We start from the raw sequence: 16,470 nt of genomic DNA on the forward strand, positions 1-16,470 counted from the left end.
TTCCCAAATAGGCAGCCAAGACTGCAGGTCACGCCATGGAACATGCGGGCTGGGGATTCCAAGGTTTTCTAGGAAAAATAATAATTGCTTGTCCAATGTTGTTATCTTGTGGCTGGAAACATGTTGATCCGTACATATCACTATGTACTATCGCACGGCATAATGTAATGTACATATGCATGCATGCATGCATCTTTGTTTGTGTCACATGTGGTCTATTGCCAAAGTGGGACGGTGACTTGATCGAGCCAATCTTGGCGCAGAAGTAGTGATTGATCTGGATCTTACTAGACGTACTATGGAGACGGAGAATGCCGATGCAGGAATAATTACTCTCAGGAATAATATCTCTCACTGGATCAAATCTAATAAAAAAAAATAAAAACCAAATAAAAATCCTGCCGCAGCCAAGTCTGGTAAAATATCAAATAAAGAATAAATTAAACTAATAACAGTAGTCTGCGTATATTCAGGGTTGCACGGGCACAGGCGGCAGGGCAGGGCTTACCTAACCACAGGGCGCGTTTCCTGATACGGACTAGCCCGGCGCAAACCTGGAGATGGGGTTTGATAGTACGGAGTACTATCATTTTTACTCCACGTAGTAATAATGGTACGTATTGCATGGACACGCCCCCAGATCCTTTTGTGGGCAGCACTCAGCCCAGTTACCCCGTAAGACTAAGTTTACTTAGAACCAACAAAAGCTTCGATTTTGTTTTTTTCGAATTTTCTATTCCGTACTCCGTGCCAGGGCGCGCCCCCGGCCGGCAACCGGCTTCTCCAGAAGCGGACTAGCGCGATGCCCGTTCCAGCAGCCCGGCCTACGCCATGACGACACCGCGTGGAGCCGCGGTTTCCCCCAACTTTCGCTCTCCACACTTTCTCCTCTCTCTCTCTCTCTCTCTCTATATTCCTGTCGCTTTCGTCTGCATCGTTCTGTGTCTATATCTGTGTGTGTGGCCCTTTGTCACCCAGGAATAGCAATGATCCCCGATCCGATTCCCCCACTCCCCGGCCGACTTGCCCTTTCACCTCTCAAATTCAATAATAGCCTCTCCTAGTGGAACCCGCGTGTCCAAGCAACCTGGGGGCAAGTAGCAAATCGAGACAAAAAACACGCGAACTACTCCACATCCGGCGTTGTTACTATGTCCGAACCGGGTTTGGTTGCTGCAACTCTGCAGCCAATGCAAGAAAACCAACCGTCTCTCGGCGCCTGCGATTAGTCCGCCTGCTAGGCCCCGGTTAGTGTATTACCCGTACTAGCTATCCCGGACGTTGTGTTCCCCAGAGAGGGACAGAATAGACAGACACAGAGATGCCGCCCCGGCCTGTCATTTATTGTCATTTACCTGTTGGTCGGCGCAGATCCACAATAATAATTTAGTACTACGTACTTGCTTTTTGTCTCCGCGAACGTCTCTCTTTAAAAAGGATCTCTCCCCCCGGTCTCACCCCGTGGACTTGGTTCTTAACCTCTCTCTTTCTTTTTCTCACTCAATCCTCGACCTTTGACCGAGCTTCGCTCCTTCATTCTGCCAACTGCTCTTCGGTCTTGGCCAGACAGACACAGGCTAGCTCCTGTTTACTTTTCTAGCTACCGTCAATTGACTTGACTAGAGGAAAGAGAAAAAAGGAGCATCGATCTCCGCCATCCGCCATTATGGCCAAATCCTACCTCGGGCTTCGTGGAACGAAGCTGAATATCGCAGTCGGTGTGATTGCCGGTCTGGATTTTTTTCTCTTCGGTTATGACCAGGGTGTCATGGGTGGTCTTTTGACCCTCGACTCGTTTATTGCAACTTTCCCTCAACTTGATACTTCCTCCGACAATTACAAAAGCTTGTCCCAGGCCGGCCAACTGCGTCAATCTAACATTCAAGGTGAGAAAAATTCCAAATTTTTTTTTTTGGGTCAAAAACTAACTCGTTTTTTTTTTACAGGTATCTCGGTTGCTGGTTACAATCTGGGCTGTTTCGTCGGCTCCATCGTCTGTATCTTTGTCGGTAACAAGCTCGGCCGTCGCAAGACTATTTTCGTTGGCTCCGCCATTATGGTTGTTGGTGCAATTCTCCAGTGCACTGCCTTTGGATTGCCTCATTTCATCGTTGGACGTTTGATCACTGGTATCGGTAACGGTTTGAACACATCGACCGTGCCCACATGGCAGTCCGAATGCTCCAAGGCCCATCGTCGTGGTCAGCTCGTCATGGTCGAAGGTGCTCTGATTACCGGAGGTATCTGCTTCAGTTACTGGCTCGATCTGGCCTTTTCGTTCCTCGACCCCAACACCGTGTCGTGGCGCTTCCCGATTGCCTTCCAGATTATCTTTGCTGTGATTATCTTGGCCTTTGTCATGCTCCTGCCCGAATCCCCCCGTTGGCTCATCTTCCAGGGCCGCGAGGACGAAGCAACCGAAGTTCTGGGTGCCCTCCTCGATCTCCCTACCGATGATGTTTTGATTGAGAACGAGTTCTCCGCTATCAAGGACACCGTTTTGGAAGCTGCCAACACTAGCTGGCGCGATCTGTTCACCATGGGCGAGGACCGTCACTTCCACCGTGTCGTTCTTGCCTACGTCAACCAAATGTTCCAGCAAATTTCCGGTATCAACTTGATCACCTACTACGCCCCGGTCATCTACCAGAACAGTATTGGAATGGGCTCGCTCATGTCCCGTATTTTGGCTGCTTGCAACGGTACCGAGTACTTTATTGCTTCTTGGTTGCCCGTCTTCATCATTGAGAAGGCTGGTCGCCGACCTCTGATGCTTGTGGGTGCCGCCGGTATGTCGATTTCCATGGTTATCCTCGCCGTGTGCACCAGTTTCGAGGGCAACAGCCAAGCCGGTATTGGCGCAGCTGTGTTCCTGTTTGTCTTCAACACCTTCTTCGCCTGGGGTTGGTTGGGTATGACCTGGCTGTACCCTGCCGAGATTGTGCCTCTGCGTATTCGTGCCCCGGCCAACGCGCTGTCCACCTCGGCCAACTGGATTTTCAACTTTATGGTCGTCATGATCACGCCTCCGGCTTTCCAGTCGATCAAGTACAAGACCTACATTATCTTTGCCGTCATGTAAGTTGCGCTTTTTTTTCTTTCTGTGGTTTTTATCCACCTTACTAATCCGGGGTTTTAAATATAGCAACGCCTTCATCTTCCCCGTCGTCTACTTCTTCTACCCTGAAACCTCCTACCGGTCTCTGGAAGAAATGGACGCCATCTTCCGCAAGACAACCTCGATCTGGGACGTCGTCAAGGTTGCCGCCGACGAGCCTCTTCGCTACGGCAAGAATGGTGAACTGCTCATCAACTACACCGAGACCGACGAGCACTTTCGTCGTGCCAGCCACGTCAGCGAGAAGCGCGGCAACAAGCAACATGCCGACCCTGCCTATCAGGCGGAACTCGGTCATGCCGAGGAGATTTCTGATACGAGCTAGATGAGCATGTTTTAATTTTGTTTTTAGAACATAATTTCTCTTCCTCCGTCTCTCAATAATACCAACCAAGAATCTCTTCTTTTTTTTTTCATACTATCGTGTGGTTTCATCACCCATGATATTTTTCTGTTTCTTTTTGTTTTTCTTTTTCCTTTTTTATACCCCGAGTTCATGGCTTGGTTAAAGGACACCTCTTTTGCCTGGACGATTTTTATTTTTATATATCGCGGTAATTGGATAGTTTAGATTCATAGTCTGGCAACGGCATGAACAGTGACAGACTTGTATTGTAAAACTAGAATATGAACTTGACATTTTTTTAAACAAATTGCATTGCTTAAAAAAGCATTTAAAAAAGAGTACGAGTAGATAGATGTTGTGTTCAACACCAGTTTGAAAAAAATACAAGTACTTATCTTACGACAACTCAGATACATTATTAGTGGTGACGAAAGTATACATTCATCGAGTGTTAACAGGCTCTCTATGCTTAAAAAAAAAAAGGACATTGCAAACAAAGGAAAAGGACATGATTCCAGCCTGCTGCCAGACAATCCGCTGCCAAGGATCCCATTGCCAACTCTCTCTCACACGTTCGCGGTAAAAAAAAGAAAAGGCGAATCTAGGTCCCCCCGCCGGGACATCAAGGAAATTATCTATCTATCAAGAAAGAAGGAAACGAGGCCAAATGAACCCCGGCTTCGGTGCTGTTCAGCTGGCTCGGTCTTCTCTTCATGTATTTCGAAAACAAAGACGCTGAAGGGTATATGGATGTTTTTTTTTTTTGTTGGAAAATTAGTTGGCACCACCGCAGAGCTGTCATTTTGTTAGAATATGAATCATAGAAAAATAAGACGTAGTACTTACAGTCTCGACGATAATACCGGTGACCTGGTAAGGATCGGCGTTGGAGGCCGGGCGGCGATCTTCAAAGTATCCCTTGCCATCCTTGGCGCACTGGCGGGGAATGCGGATGGAACCACCACGGTCGGCGACACCGTATGAGAACTTGTCAATGGAACCGGTCTCGTGACGACCAGTAAGACGCTCCTCGTTGCCCTCACCGTAGACGGCAATGTGTTCAACGTGGCGCGACTCGAGCTTCTTCATGGCAGCCTCGATGGCCTTCATGCCACCATCGGCACGGGTGTCGTCGTTAGAGACGTTGGTGTGAAGACCGGCACCGTTCCATTCGCCTTGGATGGGCTTGGGGTGGAAAGAGATCTGGACACCAAACTCTTCGGCGACACGGTGGAGGAGGAAACGGGAGAGCCAGAGGTGGTCACCCATCTCGATACCCTCGCAGGGACCGACCTGGTACTCCCACTGGGCGGGCATGACCTCGGCGTTGATACCGGAGATGTTGATGCCGGCGTACATGCAGGCCTTGTAGTGAGCTTCGACAATGTCACGGCAGTAGACCTTGCCGGTACCAACACCGCAGTAGTAAGGGCCCTGGGGACCGGGGAAACCGCCCTTGGGCCAGCCAAATGGCCATCCGTCGGGTCCGAGAAGGGTGTATTCTTGCTCGAGACCGAACCAGAAGTGCTGGCTGGCGTGGGTGTCCATCAGCTTGTTGGCCTCATGGCGGTGGTTGAACTTGTTGGGGGTGCCGTCGGAATCCCAGGTCTCACACAGGACAAGGATGTTGTCGCCACCGCGGAAGGGATCAGGGTAGATGGCAACTGGGCGAATGTAGACGTCGGAGTTGTCGCCAGGGGCCTGGCCGGTAGAAGAACCGTCAAAGTTCCATTCGGGGAGCTCGTCGGCGGAGGTCACAGCCTTGGAGAGAGTCTATTTATTGGAGGTTAGCGACAATGACTAAAAATAAAATGTATTGGTGGTGGGTGTCAAGGGCTGTGCGTGGACTAAGACACGAAAAGAGGTTGAGTCTTATCAGCGGGGTGGCAAAGATAAGACGCGGTGTGCCAACTAGACGATTGATCCCACTGTGCCAAAGCGATTGCACAGACTTGACGCATTGCGATATGTGCAATGTGTTCAATGTGTGCAATGTGTGCGTGTATCCCCAAGTGACGAGGCTGCATCATGCAGGGATACGTACCTTGGTTTTTGAGCGAACACCGCCCTCGGCGTCAATCCAGATGTACTCGGCAAGAACCTTGCCCTTTTGGTCGAGACTGAGATACTTGAGAAGCTAGAGTCGGAGTCAGCATGCGATTATTATAGACGTGGTATTGCAGATTTGCGAGTTGTGGAACGCACATTCTCAGTATTGGAGATAACGGCTGAGGAAGTCTGTGGAGGCAAAAAGTTAGCGGACGCAAGAAAAAGGCGGGCAGAGCAGGTCGCACCATGATGACGAATGTGAAAAAAGGGCCCAAGTCGAAAGAGAGAGCGAAGCAGATAAGCAATAGGAATGGACTCTTGGATGTAGCAATACGGGGGAGATTGAAGAGAGAAGAAGTGGACAGAAACGAAGTCGGGGACGACGGCCGGGCTTTTATGAGGGATTAGAATTCGAGGCAGGTGGGGGGAAGTCCTTACATGCGCGCGCCGGGGCCCGGCAACGTGTATTACGTTACGGTAAGATTTGTATTTTATATTCTTTTCTTTTTCAGCACGGTAATGATGGTAATGGTGATAATGGCGATAGTTGGGATAATTATAATAGTTATTAAAACTGTTACAAAGGATTTCATTTCTTTTTCTGTTTTATCCACTTCCTGCCACATGCAATTTCAAGGTCAGGTCTACAGTCCGGGCACGAATAAAAGAGCCACCAATGGCGATGACACCGGAATATAAGTACGTTAACACTTGCAGCAAATACATATATATATCTATATATATATATCTATTATATGCATAAAATCATGGTAATCAGCATTACAAAGACGCAAATACGCGGCCACTGATAGGCTGCGCAGGCTATCAGATGGGCGCCGATAACGCTCGCCGAGACGAAAAGCACACTCGGACTGTTCCGGACCAAGGGCTCGCCTCCCCGTTCCCCCACGATTATCGTAAACTTATATATTTAGTATTAGAATTACATGTAATACATCCGACATTATTCGTTGTTGCTGTTTCTGTGCGTGGTATGCTGTCGCGTGGTCTGTGTGACGGGGGCTAGCAACATTGAAAGATCTTGCCATGCCGTATACAACATCCGGTCAACGTTGTCAACCCCCATCTTCTCTTATTTTTTTTTTCCCCTCCTCGGCTAGGGGAAGAATGAGTCTGACGATCTCCAAAGTTTACATGCGTGGGGAAAACGCCCAAGTGGCGAGTCCTTTTTTTAAATCTCGTCAAAGGCGCTTCCGACGCCGGGCCAATCTGCATTCAGTCATTTTAATATTAGTTTTGATGAGGCATTATTCGGTAATTTGGATCAACAACAACAGCAGCAACAACAACAGATACAATGATACATCATTCCAGGTAAATGTAAATTTCACATATGAGTGATTTTATGATCCTGTTACGTAGTACATGGTAAATACAGCGCATTCCAAGGACTATAGTACGTAGTAGTCAAAGGTTTTTTGCACGCTATTCCCGATGCAGCCTGGCTAGCCGGATCGGGCACAAGCACCTGTCATTGATTTTTTTTGCGTGTCGTTTTTCGAGTCCCTGTGCAACCAGTTTGCAAACTATTGTAAAAACTAGTGTGTAACATGGGTATATTACAACAGTCACACGATGCGCGATTATAATAATTCGAATTTGACACTCGCTTGTCGCGCGCGGCCAAGAAAAATAGAATTCTTTAGTGATTTATTTCGCGGCTATACATAGTAGCCAGCGCTAGGCTGCATTGGGCCTGCAGGGCCAAGAATGCTTATCGTGTGCTGTTGATTGGCCGGCTTGCTGCATGACACATCGCGTTGACTGTAGAATAATTTAGTTCCAATATAGACTTTATACAAAGTTAAATACTCCGTGTATATTCATATAATAGAGAGTATGGGGTATATTGAGGGAATTTCATCTCAGTAGACTTGGCTTGCTATTCAAGTCTTTGGTAGTCTTAATGCCAGCTAATACATACTCATCACATGCATGTACAGCAAGACGGGCTAGTAGCTTGACCTGGACCATGACTGCATACATGATGAGCTTGATGCTTGATACTAATTGCCAAGAGCTCGATAGAAGCAAGAGCTTGAAGAACCAAGGGCTGACAGACTCAACCCTGATTTTGTCCACCCCCTGAACATCATGCAAGGAGCTGAGCTACCTGCAGCTAACCCCGGATTCTACCGGGAAAGCTTAGACGCCTGGGCAGCAGTGGACACCTGCTGGCCATGCACTGATAAGCTCGTTCTTGGCAGGAGAAACTGGAGGCATCCGATGATGCCATCGACTCGTCGATCATATCATCCACCTACGTACGTAGTAGTATACGTAGCAGATCAGGCTCCTTGCAACTGGCCTATCACGTACTCGACAAGAACCCCCAGATCTTCCGACACCTCCAAAACGCGATTGAGCCGCTTAGAAATCGCAGCGTCGTTCTCGCTCAATCCAGACACTTGCGTCACTTTCACCCGCCCGTTCAGTCGGATCTCCAAATCAACCGACACATTCTGCAACTCGGGACCTGCTGAGCTCTTCGTTCGCGACTCGGGCACAGTGATGAGCAGCATAATCAGAGGCGGCTGCGCTACTTGGGTACGTAGCGTAATGTCGACGCTAACATCCTTGTTGTTCGCCTTTTCTCCTTCCAGCCCAGTGTCGCTATTGGCGGACCCCAGTAGACGATCCAGTAACTCTTCGTCCGGATCGTTATTGCTAAGAACTGTGATATGATCGTCTGTACGTGTTTTCTCCTGGTACATCGACATGGTTTTGGATGTCTCGGATGACAACTGCGGAGTTATATTCGTCTTACCCCCGCCCTTGACTGGTGGGAATAACTTTCGGATAAGTGTTGCCAGTAGGCCATACTGCCGAAGTATCTGTTGCTTGTCAGTAAATAATAATAATAGAAACAACGCTGACAGTAACAAAACTGACTGGAAATATTTCTGCTAGCTGTCGTGGATGAGAAAACGGAAATTCGCGTATGACTCTTCCCGGAGCAGCCTCAAATGCCTGGAACGAATAGCTGTGCCCGTTTTGGACCGGTTCGTTTTCCGCATTAAATGATAAAACAGTCGCCTGTCGTCGTCTTCGCACAGACTCGAGAGTATCCGACGATGCCGATGTGCTTTCCGTTGTCCCGCGTGTCCATCCGTTAACGAGCAAGGCATCGTATGTCGTCGTCCGGTACTCCTGCGGCACCTGCATCCCGAGATTCCGATAGATGTCGTTTGCAACCAAAAGTGGCACGTCAACAGGAGGGTCCAACTTTGCGACAAACCGCCGATTCGGTGTGCCGCCGCCTCCCATGCCAGAATCAAGTCCATTCGCTGATGAGTGTAGGGTCGGCGGAGGTTCTGTCCAGTTGACAATAGTTTCGGGGCCAGAAGAATCATCCGGCGCATCAATCGTTGTCAATATGTCGCCAGCGACCCATTCCTTCGAGATCCGCAGGGAAGGGTATCCAGCTTCACACTCAATTGTAGCACTCCGTGTTTTTAGGCCTTCTGTGTTGTGATCACTCCCGTCAACAGCCATCGCATCCGGGGATGTATTTGTATGTAACAGCCGATGATCATCGACCCAGTACTCCAAGCCCATTCCAACTCGACCTGCCCTGTGCAAATTAGGCCGACCGACCGATCCCCGACATGAATGCTCGTAGGTATCGCGGTACGAGTCCCGCTTCTCTTCGGCCTCCCAGACCTTTTGTAGACTTTCAAAAAGACCTTCTACCGCCTCAAAGCAATTCACTTCTTGGCTCAGTTTGTCTAACCTTGCCAGTCTGGCGAGGTTCTCATGAAACCCCCATAGCGGTTTCCAAATCCCATTTTCCCGTTCCTCCAGTGTCTGCATCAAATCACCCTTCACAATCGCCGTCGCTTCGTCGCGTCTTTCACCCTCCCCTTCAACTTCGGGAGAAGCATAACTCAAGCTGACGTCCTTGACGTTGTCTTCTCCAGGGTAGAATTCAATCTCCAGGTCCACCGAATTCCCTGCAATGCTGAGGCTATTCTCTTGCCATATAGATTCAAACCCTTCGAGTTGGCCCAACCTCTCAACAGCTTCGCGGCTCACGCCTCTACCAGACACTCTCTCCCGGAGCAGCTGCTCCACTACCTCAATATGTTTCCTTCGCTCTTCCTCGTGGTTGCGCGCGCTTCCTCCCCCGCCTAGTCCGAGCCCCAGCGCTTGGATATCACTTTCGTTCATGCCAGAGCCCACCAGCCCTTCTTGCACATTCATGGCGGGGCTCATGCCGGTGAAGCTGCCGAGCGCGAGGAGAGCCGAAGGCGAGCTGAACGACACAGGATCCTCCAAGGCCACTGCTGCCGCTAATGGGGTGGCGCCCTGGTATGAAAAGGAGCTGGGTTGTTGTTGTTGTTGTTGTTGTTGTTGTTGTTGTAATCCATGGCCCGGGCCAGATCCTGAGGGAGTCTTTGTCGAGGGAGATTTATGCGACAGGCCGCGACCCATGGAGACTGCCGATGGATGCGGGGACGAGGTGAGGTGTGTAGGGGTCGCCCCTGGGTTCTGCCTGGACGAGGGAGTCGCCATTTTTTCTTTAGAATGGGTAAAAGAAAGCTATTAAACAGATGAGTGATTCGGCGCAAGCCTCACAAGCTATGCTGTGTGACCTAGGAGCAAGGCGAAAGCGTAGAAACTGGCATAACGGAATGGCTCTTCTGTATTAAAGCGTAACCACAGGATGTATAGTGAGAATGCAATCCTACACACAGAGGCTAGAGAAACAGATGAAGACGATCGTACATTAAACTAACAAGTTGCTGCTGCATTGAACCGATTGAAACAGAAAGCGCGGAGCTGCAGCCGCGTTTGCACTGTTTGCATCCTAGCTAGCTCCCGTCGCCTCAAGTTTTCTTTTCGCTCTTCCGAGTTTCTTCTTCTTCTTTCTCCCACAGAGAACAGCTTGCCATTAACTTGCCAGGCTCTCCCCTCTGACTATCAACAAATATGGCTACAATGGCCATTGGGCCTCGTCGAGCTTGGAACATTGGCAGATGGGCCAACGTTCGCTCGGTGTCCACGTTGCAAGGCCACCCCTACATAGTAAGCATGCAAAAAGCTCAGTCTGCAAAATAGCTTAGTGTTAACCCAAACAGTATACATTTCCCGACAGTGCACGACCTGGCCATCACGTTTTGTCTTTGCTATCATCTGAACCTCCCAAAGCAGAACTTGCCATTGGCACTACATCAAAACTTCCCCCTACCCCCGACTCCTTCACGGAGAACTCGAAATTTCTTCAAATCTTACAAGAGGTGGTCTCCGAGTATGCCACCGAAGACCCCGAAGTGAAATCCCAAGCCCAAGTCATGATCTCTACAGCCGGCGCCAACTTGGGGTCTGGCGGAGTCTTTTTTGCTCAAAACCGCAAACCACACCGGCCTAGATATGGGGGCGGTGGTGGCACTGGCGGAGATTCCGCTGGTGGTGCGAGTGGTCAAGGTGGTGCTGGATCGGGCGGCAGAGGAGGTTGGATCCATGTATCTGACAGCCGAAGACCGCCCGAGTATGGAAGGATTGCCTGGTCAGTGCAGCCAAAACAGCGGTGAAGAAAGAACAAACAAACTAACTGAGAGTTCTCTAGGCCTGAAGATATTTTTGGGAGTGTGGAAGTTGACAGCAACGGCGAGTTTGTCGGCGAGAAAGGAAACTACCAATCAAGTGGTACGTTAGTTTTCGATACATTGACAAGAGGTTGTGCTAATAGAAACAGGCACATATCGGATAATTACCCGAGACGGAATGTGAGTATTGACGCGAGACATGCTATTGTCTAGTGCTAATCTTTGCAGACTTGGATTGAGTCCTTTTCTGAGAGAAAAACTCGTCCAACGACTCCGGAAGCAGTAGGAAACCTTTTCCACTACTTATCCTCTGGTTCATCTCGAAAGTGGTGAACCCGAGACGATTAACGAATTAACGGTACGTAAACTTTTTTATACATTGCATTTATTACATGATGACAGCACCGTTACCCAGCTCACTCATACACGCAAGTCGTGACTGATGTTAAAAGCGTTTTCACGAAACCTGATATATTTGTTTTGCCACATGATATTATTGAGAAATTGTCAGTTCAGAGCTAACTGGAATTTTAGACCATCCCCAAGTCATCTTGGCTGTATTTCTACGAGAAATTTTACAATGTAACAATATAATATTAACGACGTTATGAATTGGGTATCATATTTTTTTTTTTTTTTTTTTTTTTTTTTTTTTTAGTTATGTACAATATTCAATATTTTTGACTGGCTCAATTTTTGATACCAATTACCACCAAATTCCTGGGACTTTCAGCGTAATCAAAAACCGGCTCTATCCAGCACTCTCTCACAAGCCCCGAAGCCATGTGCTCTCTAAGAAACTGCCACCGGTCAATGACAATGATAGCCTCGACCACAGCCGAGCTAAACGCCATCAGGGTCCAGACCAGACTCAGATTCTTCTTTGCATATGCATAATCAGCCACGTATTTTTCCAGGTCTTCGGTCGTAATCTCGTTGTTCAGCCGAGTCATTTTCTCGCTATGCACCGGGTTCTTGGCCAACTTGGCAATGGCGGCTTTGGCATATGTGGGAAATGTCTCATAGACTGTTTTCCTCAGCGTGCCGATGATGAGCGGCTCATCATCATCATTATTATTGTCCCCGCCTATCAAAGCGTCCAGATTAGCAAGTTTCGGTCTCGGCACGGTGCCGCGGTCGACGAATATCCTTTGCAGTAGAGCGCGGTAGTAGTGCCGCGTGAAGAAATTCCGACTCTCCTCCACGCTCCAGTTGTACGGAGCCTGCACGGCCATCATGCGCGCCGTGATGTTGAATGTGATACCCTTTCCGCCGGGATATGCATACTGCTCAAACATGCTTGACATGGGGAAGCCGTGCGGATCGTTCTCGTTTGCGCCGACTGCGAGGCGCTGGTGCATATGACGAAGGACGGGTAATTCGTATGTGGCCGGGCCCAGCCGTTCGGTCATGAGGTTGTAGCAGCAGCCGACCATGGCGATGGCTACAACGGAAGGGTTCAGGACGAGAGATCGGACACCGTGGTGGAGCAGGTTGCCGCAGGAATGAAGCGAGACGACGACCACGCGAGCGTCGTTTGAAGTTTCTCCGTGGGTTTCTGTGGAATCGCCCTCGGTCTTGGTAGGGTCGACGACGTGTTGGATGATGGGCTCGAGATAGCCGTCCTTGATCTCATGCTCGATATAGTCCATTGCACCCCGCGGCCCTCGGTTTTCCTCTTCTTTGGGTTTGTGAGTACTAGTGTTGACAATGCTGGGCAAGTCGTCTTGGTTGATATCGAGCTCGCTAAAGACCTTGAAGACGGTAACGTCATCTTCGTTTTGCTGCTTGTCCTCCTCTCCTCCCTGCGGAGGACAACTTTCACAGGCCTGCGCCGATGCATCATCACCATCATCGTCGGGTCCATTTGCATTGCTCTGCATCCTCTTTTTCACCACGTTCACCTTCTTTTCCGCCATCTTTGCATGCACATCCATACCGCGAGCGCCCTGGATGTAAGCATGCCTGCGCTCAATAGCGATTATGTGCCGGTTATACGAATGGGCCAGAGTGCGCCCCAGATAGTTCTGCCCAGAGCCAAAGTCGACTATATGTGTGACCGGCTCGTCCCTCGTCTGGGAGACATTCGTGGCAAACGAGTCGACATACTTTGAAAAATGCTCGACCTCGTGCAGTTTCTTTGATTTCATGCCGACCGCCACACGGCGCGGAATGGCGCTGGCTTGTCCGGAAGAGGGGCGTGTCGGCGGCGGCGTGACTTTGCGCTTTAGGCTGAGACGGCGAATATCGCGGATATATCGTACGAGGGAAGGGGGTGGCGGTGGGCCATTTTTCCAGCTGCTGCCTTTTATTGTGTGATTGTCTTCTTCGACTGGGAAATGCGCAACATCTTCCTTCAAAAGCAGGTCGAGGATATCGTACAGCTCATGCTGGTCGAAGAAGCGGCGCCAATCTTCTGGCAGCAAGGTGGTGTAGAGATCCGGATCGCTGGTCAGAAAGTCAAGGATGTGCACGCCTCCACACAGGTTCAGAAATAGGGGTGTCGTGGTTGCAAACGAGAGCAGCGCGTCAATATAAGAATCGACATCATCATCCCACTCGTCGGAGAGAGGGAGGGGTACGGCCGGGCCCATTCAATAAACAGGAGGAGGACTCGGTCTGGGTCTGAGTCAAAAGTGTTAGCCTGGTAATTTCGGCTCCTCCTGGATGGCCAATAAAACGAGCATCGATTGCTGCTGCAGTTTCATGTCGCTGTCTTCGAGTCTTGGTGGTTTTGGTTTCGACAAAAATTATTGAAGAAGGCGCTTGCCGTATATGGCTTAGCGCTATACCGAGGGCTGTTATGTAGATGATAACAGGATTCTTGGTATTTTTATTTTTATTTTTACTAACAGGGATGATACCATAGTGAATATAAGCCTGTAAGTAACCTTTGGACACAGCCTCCACACACCAGATAATAATATGGATCTCCAAGGAACAACAGTTCTATCTTTCCACTGCCTTTCCATGCGATTATGCGACGCGTCTGTCTGCGTCAATGGTGAGGTTAAGAGGGAAATAATAATGGGGTGTTTGCGATGGCATGATCTGGATAGGGTATACTGCAGAAAATAATATATATAATAACAATTAATTAAAAAAAGGAAATTAGTAATGTATTCTAAAGATAGTAGAATTAGAATATACATCTTCTCAATGATTTCCAAGTATGGTATAGTGCTAAATTAGAGGCCAAGATTAAAAGTGGCAAGGCTTCAAAGTTTGCCAAAGCAGCCACTGACATTTCACCCAAAGGCCAGGCCTTACCTACTGCCGCATACAGAATAAGTAATGTGTCCGTACTGCAGACGACGCTACCTGTGTATACCCCAAGTCCATGGCAGTCGCAAGCAAGGGTTACCTTGCAACAATCCTGGACAGTCCAGCCTCAGGACAACGGCCCCAGCATGCCCATTCGACAGGGACTGTGACAACCATGGCGGTCAACGGAAAACGTAGGGCGACATTCGAGAAGAGTCTCTAGCGCGTGTGATGGGTGTGATGAGGCGGCTTGGCAGCAGCGACTAATCTTTTGTATGCAGCCGGCGTGTTCCGCCTGCGTCTCCGTGTCCGTATCGTGAGTAATTGCTCTCCAGTTGCTGCTTCTAGAAAACGCACGGCCCCGGTTCTTTTTTTGCCTTTTTGATCACTGCTGCTCGATCCAGCGCACTAGGCGAGACTAAGCTGGCCTCGTGAGGCGCATCTTTAAAACTGCCGGCGATGGCCCCAGGGCAGCAGCAAATAATACTAATCCGGACCCCACAAGATGGTGACAGCGTTGCCCGACCTGACCTGACTTGAACCTCACCTCGACCTGCTTCGACCGACTCGACCGACTCGACCGACTCGACTGAAACCCGGGGCAGACAGACATGACCAGCCATGCCGATTGACGACCATCTCTTCGGCCGCGTGCCCGACGTGCTCTTCCTCATCCTCAGCATGGGCGACGCCGCGACCATCCCGGCGCTGTGTCGCCTGAACCGCGCGACGTACGAGACCATCAAGGCCCACGAGACGCTCATCTGCACCGCGTTCCTCCGCCACCACGACATCAGCCCGCCGCTGGACCGCATCCTCACCATGGACCCCGTGTCCGGCCAGCGCGCCGCCCTCGACTTTCTCAGCCTGCAAAAGTTCATGTACCGCCGCGAGACGGCGCGCAAGCTGGCCTCGCGCGTGGCCCGGTCTGGCTGGGGCGCCTGGTGGGCCATCAAGGGCTCTGGCGAGATGGACGCCGAGGCCGAGATGTTTCGCCAGCGCGTCGAGCGCGGCCTCTATGTCATGTTCCACATGTCCGACATTGCCAGGAGCGTCGAGGAGACCCCCGTGCAGCCGTACTCGCTGGCCTTTAGCATCTACCGCGTGATTTTGTGCAGTTGTCTCTTCCGACTGCCCTTTGACCGCGCCCGCGCAAACCGCAGCTGGTGGTTCCCGCGCCACATGTCGCATATCTACGTCGTGCTGCTGCGAAAACCGCAGCAGCGCGAGGTGGGCAAGCAGCGGTGGCGCTTTCGCCAAAAGCTGGACCTGGAACGCCGCATCGACTTTCATATCGCGCTGCAGATGCTGCGCCAGTTTCTCGAAACCATCATCTTTGCACACAGCCCGGACGACGACCGCAGCATCAGCAGTCTCAAGGAAGACCTCGACGTGACCAACTGGTTCCTCCTCCGCCAGAGCGCCCACTCGCTCTCGCGCATCTTCCTCGAGCTGCCCGACGCCAAATGTTGTAGTATTGAGGACCGCGCCCGCAAAAACAACGCCAAGGACCACCGCGACAACCCCGTCTGCACGTACTCGGAAGTGCTCAAGGAGTACTGGGACGCGCGCCGCGGCGATTCCGCCGTCGACTGCAAGCAGTGCGAGACGTGGCTGCGCAGTTCCAGCACCGAGACCATTCTCAACGACTTTTTTGGGCTGCATGCTTATAATCTGGGTAAAGAATGGGTTCGGCAGATGCGCGGCGAGGGCGAGCTGTTGTTTGAGATGTGATTTCTGCTATTGACTTGACATGACATTGCTTGACGTTGACGTTGACATTGACATTGGACTGAAACATTGTGCTGTTTTCTGTCTTTCTTTACGAATGATACCACTTCTGCGACGCCGGTATATAGGCATGGATGGCGTTTTTTTCTTTCTTTTCCTTTTGCATATATAGACTAGCATATCTCATCAATTTTTATTATTTGTCCTTGGTACTCCTTACGGGTGTTGTATAGTCACGATAGTGTTTGTATAATGTGCTGAGTGTTTGGCTTGGCGGCTTAGCGCGGCGACCTGTATCCGACGTCCGTACCTATCACCGTACGTTAGCACTTGGCTCACGACACTCACTTTGACCAACACAGCGCATGAGCGATATTTAGCGACTTGAAGCG

General features: G+C 50.1%; 6 protein-coding genes across 6 annotated transcripts; 3 read left to right on the forward strand and 3 right to left on the reverse strand.

Annotated features, from left to right (window-relative positions):
* Positions 1-1,666: 1,666 nt before the first annotated feature.
* Positions 1,667-3,443, forward strand: TRUGW13939_10783 (uncharacterized protein; the record flags this gene model as incomplete). Its single annotated transcript, XM_035493893.1, has 3 exons — positions 1,667-1,886; positions 1,947-3,078; positions 3,146-3,443. The coding sequence occupies 3 exons, from the start codon at positions 1,667-1,669 to the stop codon at positions 3,441-3,443; spliced, it is 1,650 nt and encodes a 549-aa protein (XP_035349786.1).
* Positions 3,444-4,238: 795 nt separating this feature from the next.
* On the reverse strand, positions 4,239-5,761 carry TRUGW13939_10784 (uncharacterized protein; the record flags this gene model as incomplete). Its single annotated transcript, XM_035493894.1, has 5 exons — positions 4,239-4,259; positions 4,311-5,237; positions 5,509-5,601; positions 5,670-5,702; positions 5,759-5,761. The coding sequence occupies 5 exons, from the start codon at positions 5,759-5,761 to the stop codon at positions 4,239-4,241; spliced, it is 1,077 nt and encodes a 358-aa protein (XP_035349787.1).
* Positions 5,762-7,822: 2,061 nt separating this feature from the next.
* Positions 7,823-10,049, reverse strand: TRUGW13939_10785 (uncharacterized protein; the record flags this gene model as incomplete). Its single annotated transcript, XM_035493895.1, has 2 exons — positions 7,823-8,368; positions 8,427-10,049. 2 exons carry the CDS (start codon positions 10,047-10,049, stop codon positions 7,823-7,825), a joined length of 2,169 nt encoding a protein of 722 aa, XP_035349788.1.
* Positions 10,050-10,466: 417 nt separating this feature from the next.
* TRUGW13939_10786 (uncharacterized protein) lies at positions 10,467-11,369 on the forward strand (the record flags this gene model as incomplete). Its single annotated transcript, XM_035493896.1, has 5 exons — positions 10,467-10,562; positions 10,616-11,043; positions 11,104-11,183; positions 11,233-11,263; positions 11,312-11,369. The coding sequence occupies 5 exons, from the start codon at positions 10,467-10,469 to the stop codon at positions 11,367-11,369; spliced, it is 693 nt and encodes a 230-aa protein (XP_035349789.1).
* Positions 11,370-11,772: 403 nt separating this feature from the next.
* On the reverse strand, positions 11,773-13,677 carry TRUGW13939_10787 (uncharacterized protein; the record flags this gene model as incomplete). The annotated part of the gene is made up of 1 exon (XM_035493897.1): positions 11,773-13,677. One exon carries the CDS (start codon positions 13,675-13,677, stop codon positions 11,773-11,775), a length of 1,905 nt encoding a protein of 634 aa, XP_035349790.1.
* Positions 13,678-14,968: 1,291 nt separating this feature from the next.
* On the forward strand, positions 14,969-16,081 carry TRUGW13939_10788 (uncharacterized protein; the record flags this gene model as incomplete). The annotated part of the gene is made up of 1 exon (XM_035493898.1): positions 14,969-16,081. One exon carries the CDS (start codon positions 14,969-14,971, stop codon positions 16,079-16,081), a length of 1,113 nt encoding a protein of 370 aa, XP_035349791.1.
* Positions 16,082-16,470: the final 389 nt, after the last annotated feature.

Source organism: Talaromyces rugulosus, chromosome VI (assembly GCF_013368755.1).
Source record: "Talaromyces rugulosus chromosome VI, complete sequence".
Taxonomy (NCBI): domain Eukaryota; kingdom Fungi; phylum Ascomycota; class Eurotiomycetes; order Eurotiales; family Trichocomaceae; genus Talaromyces; species Talaromyces rugulosus.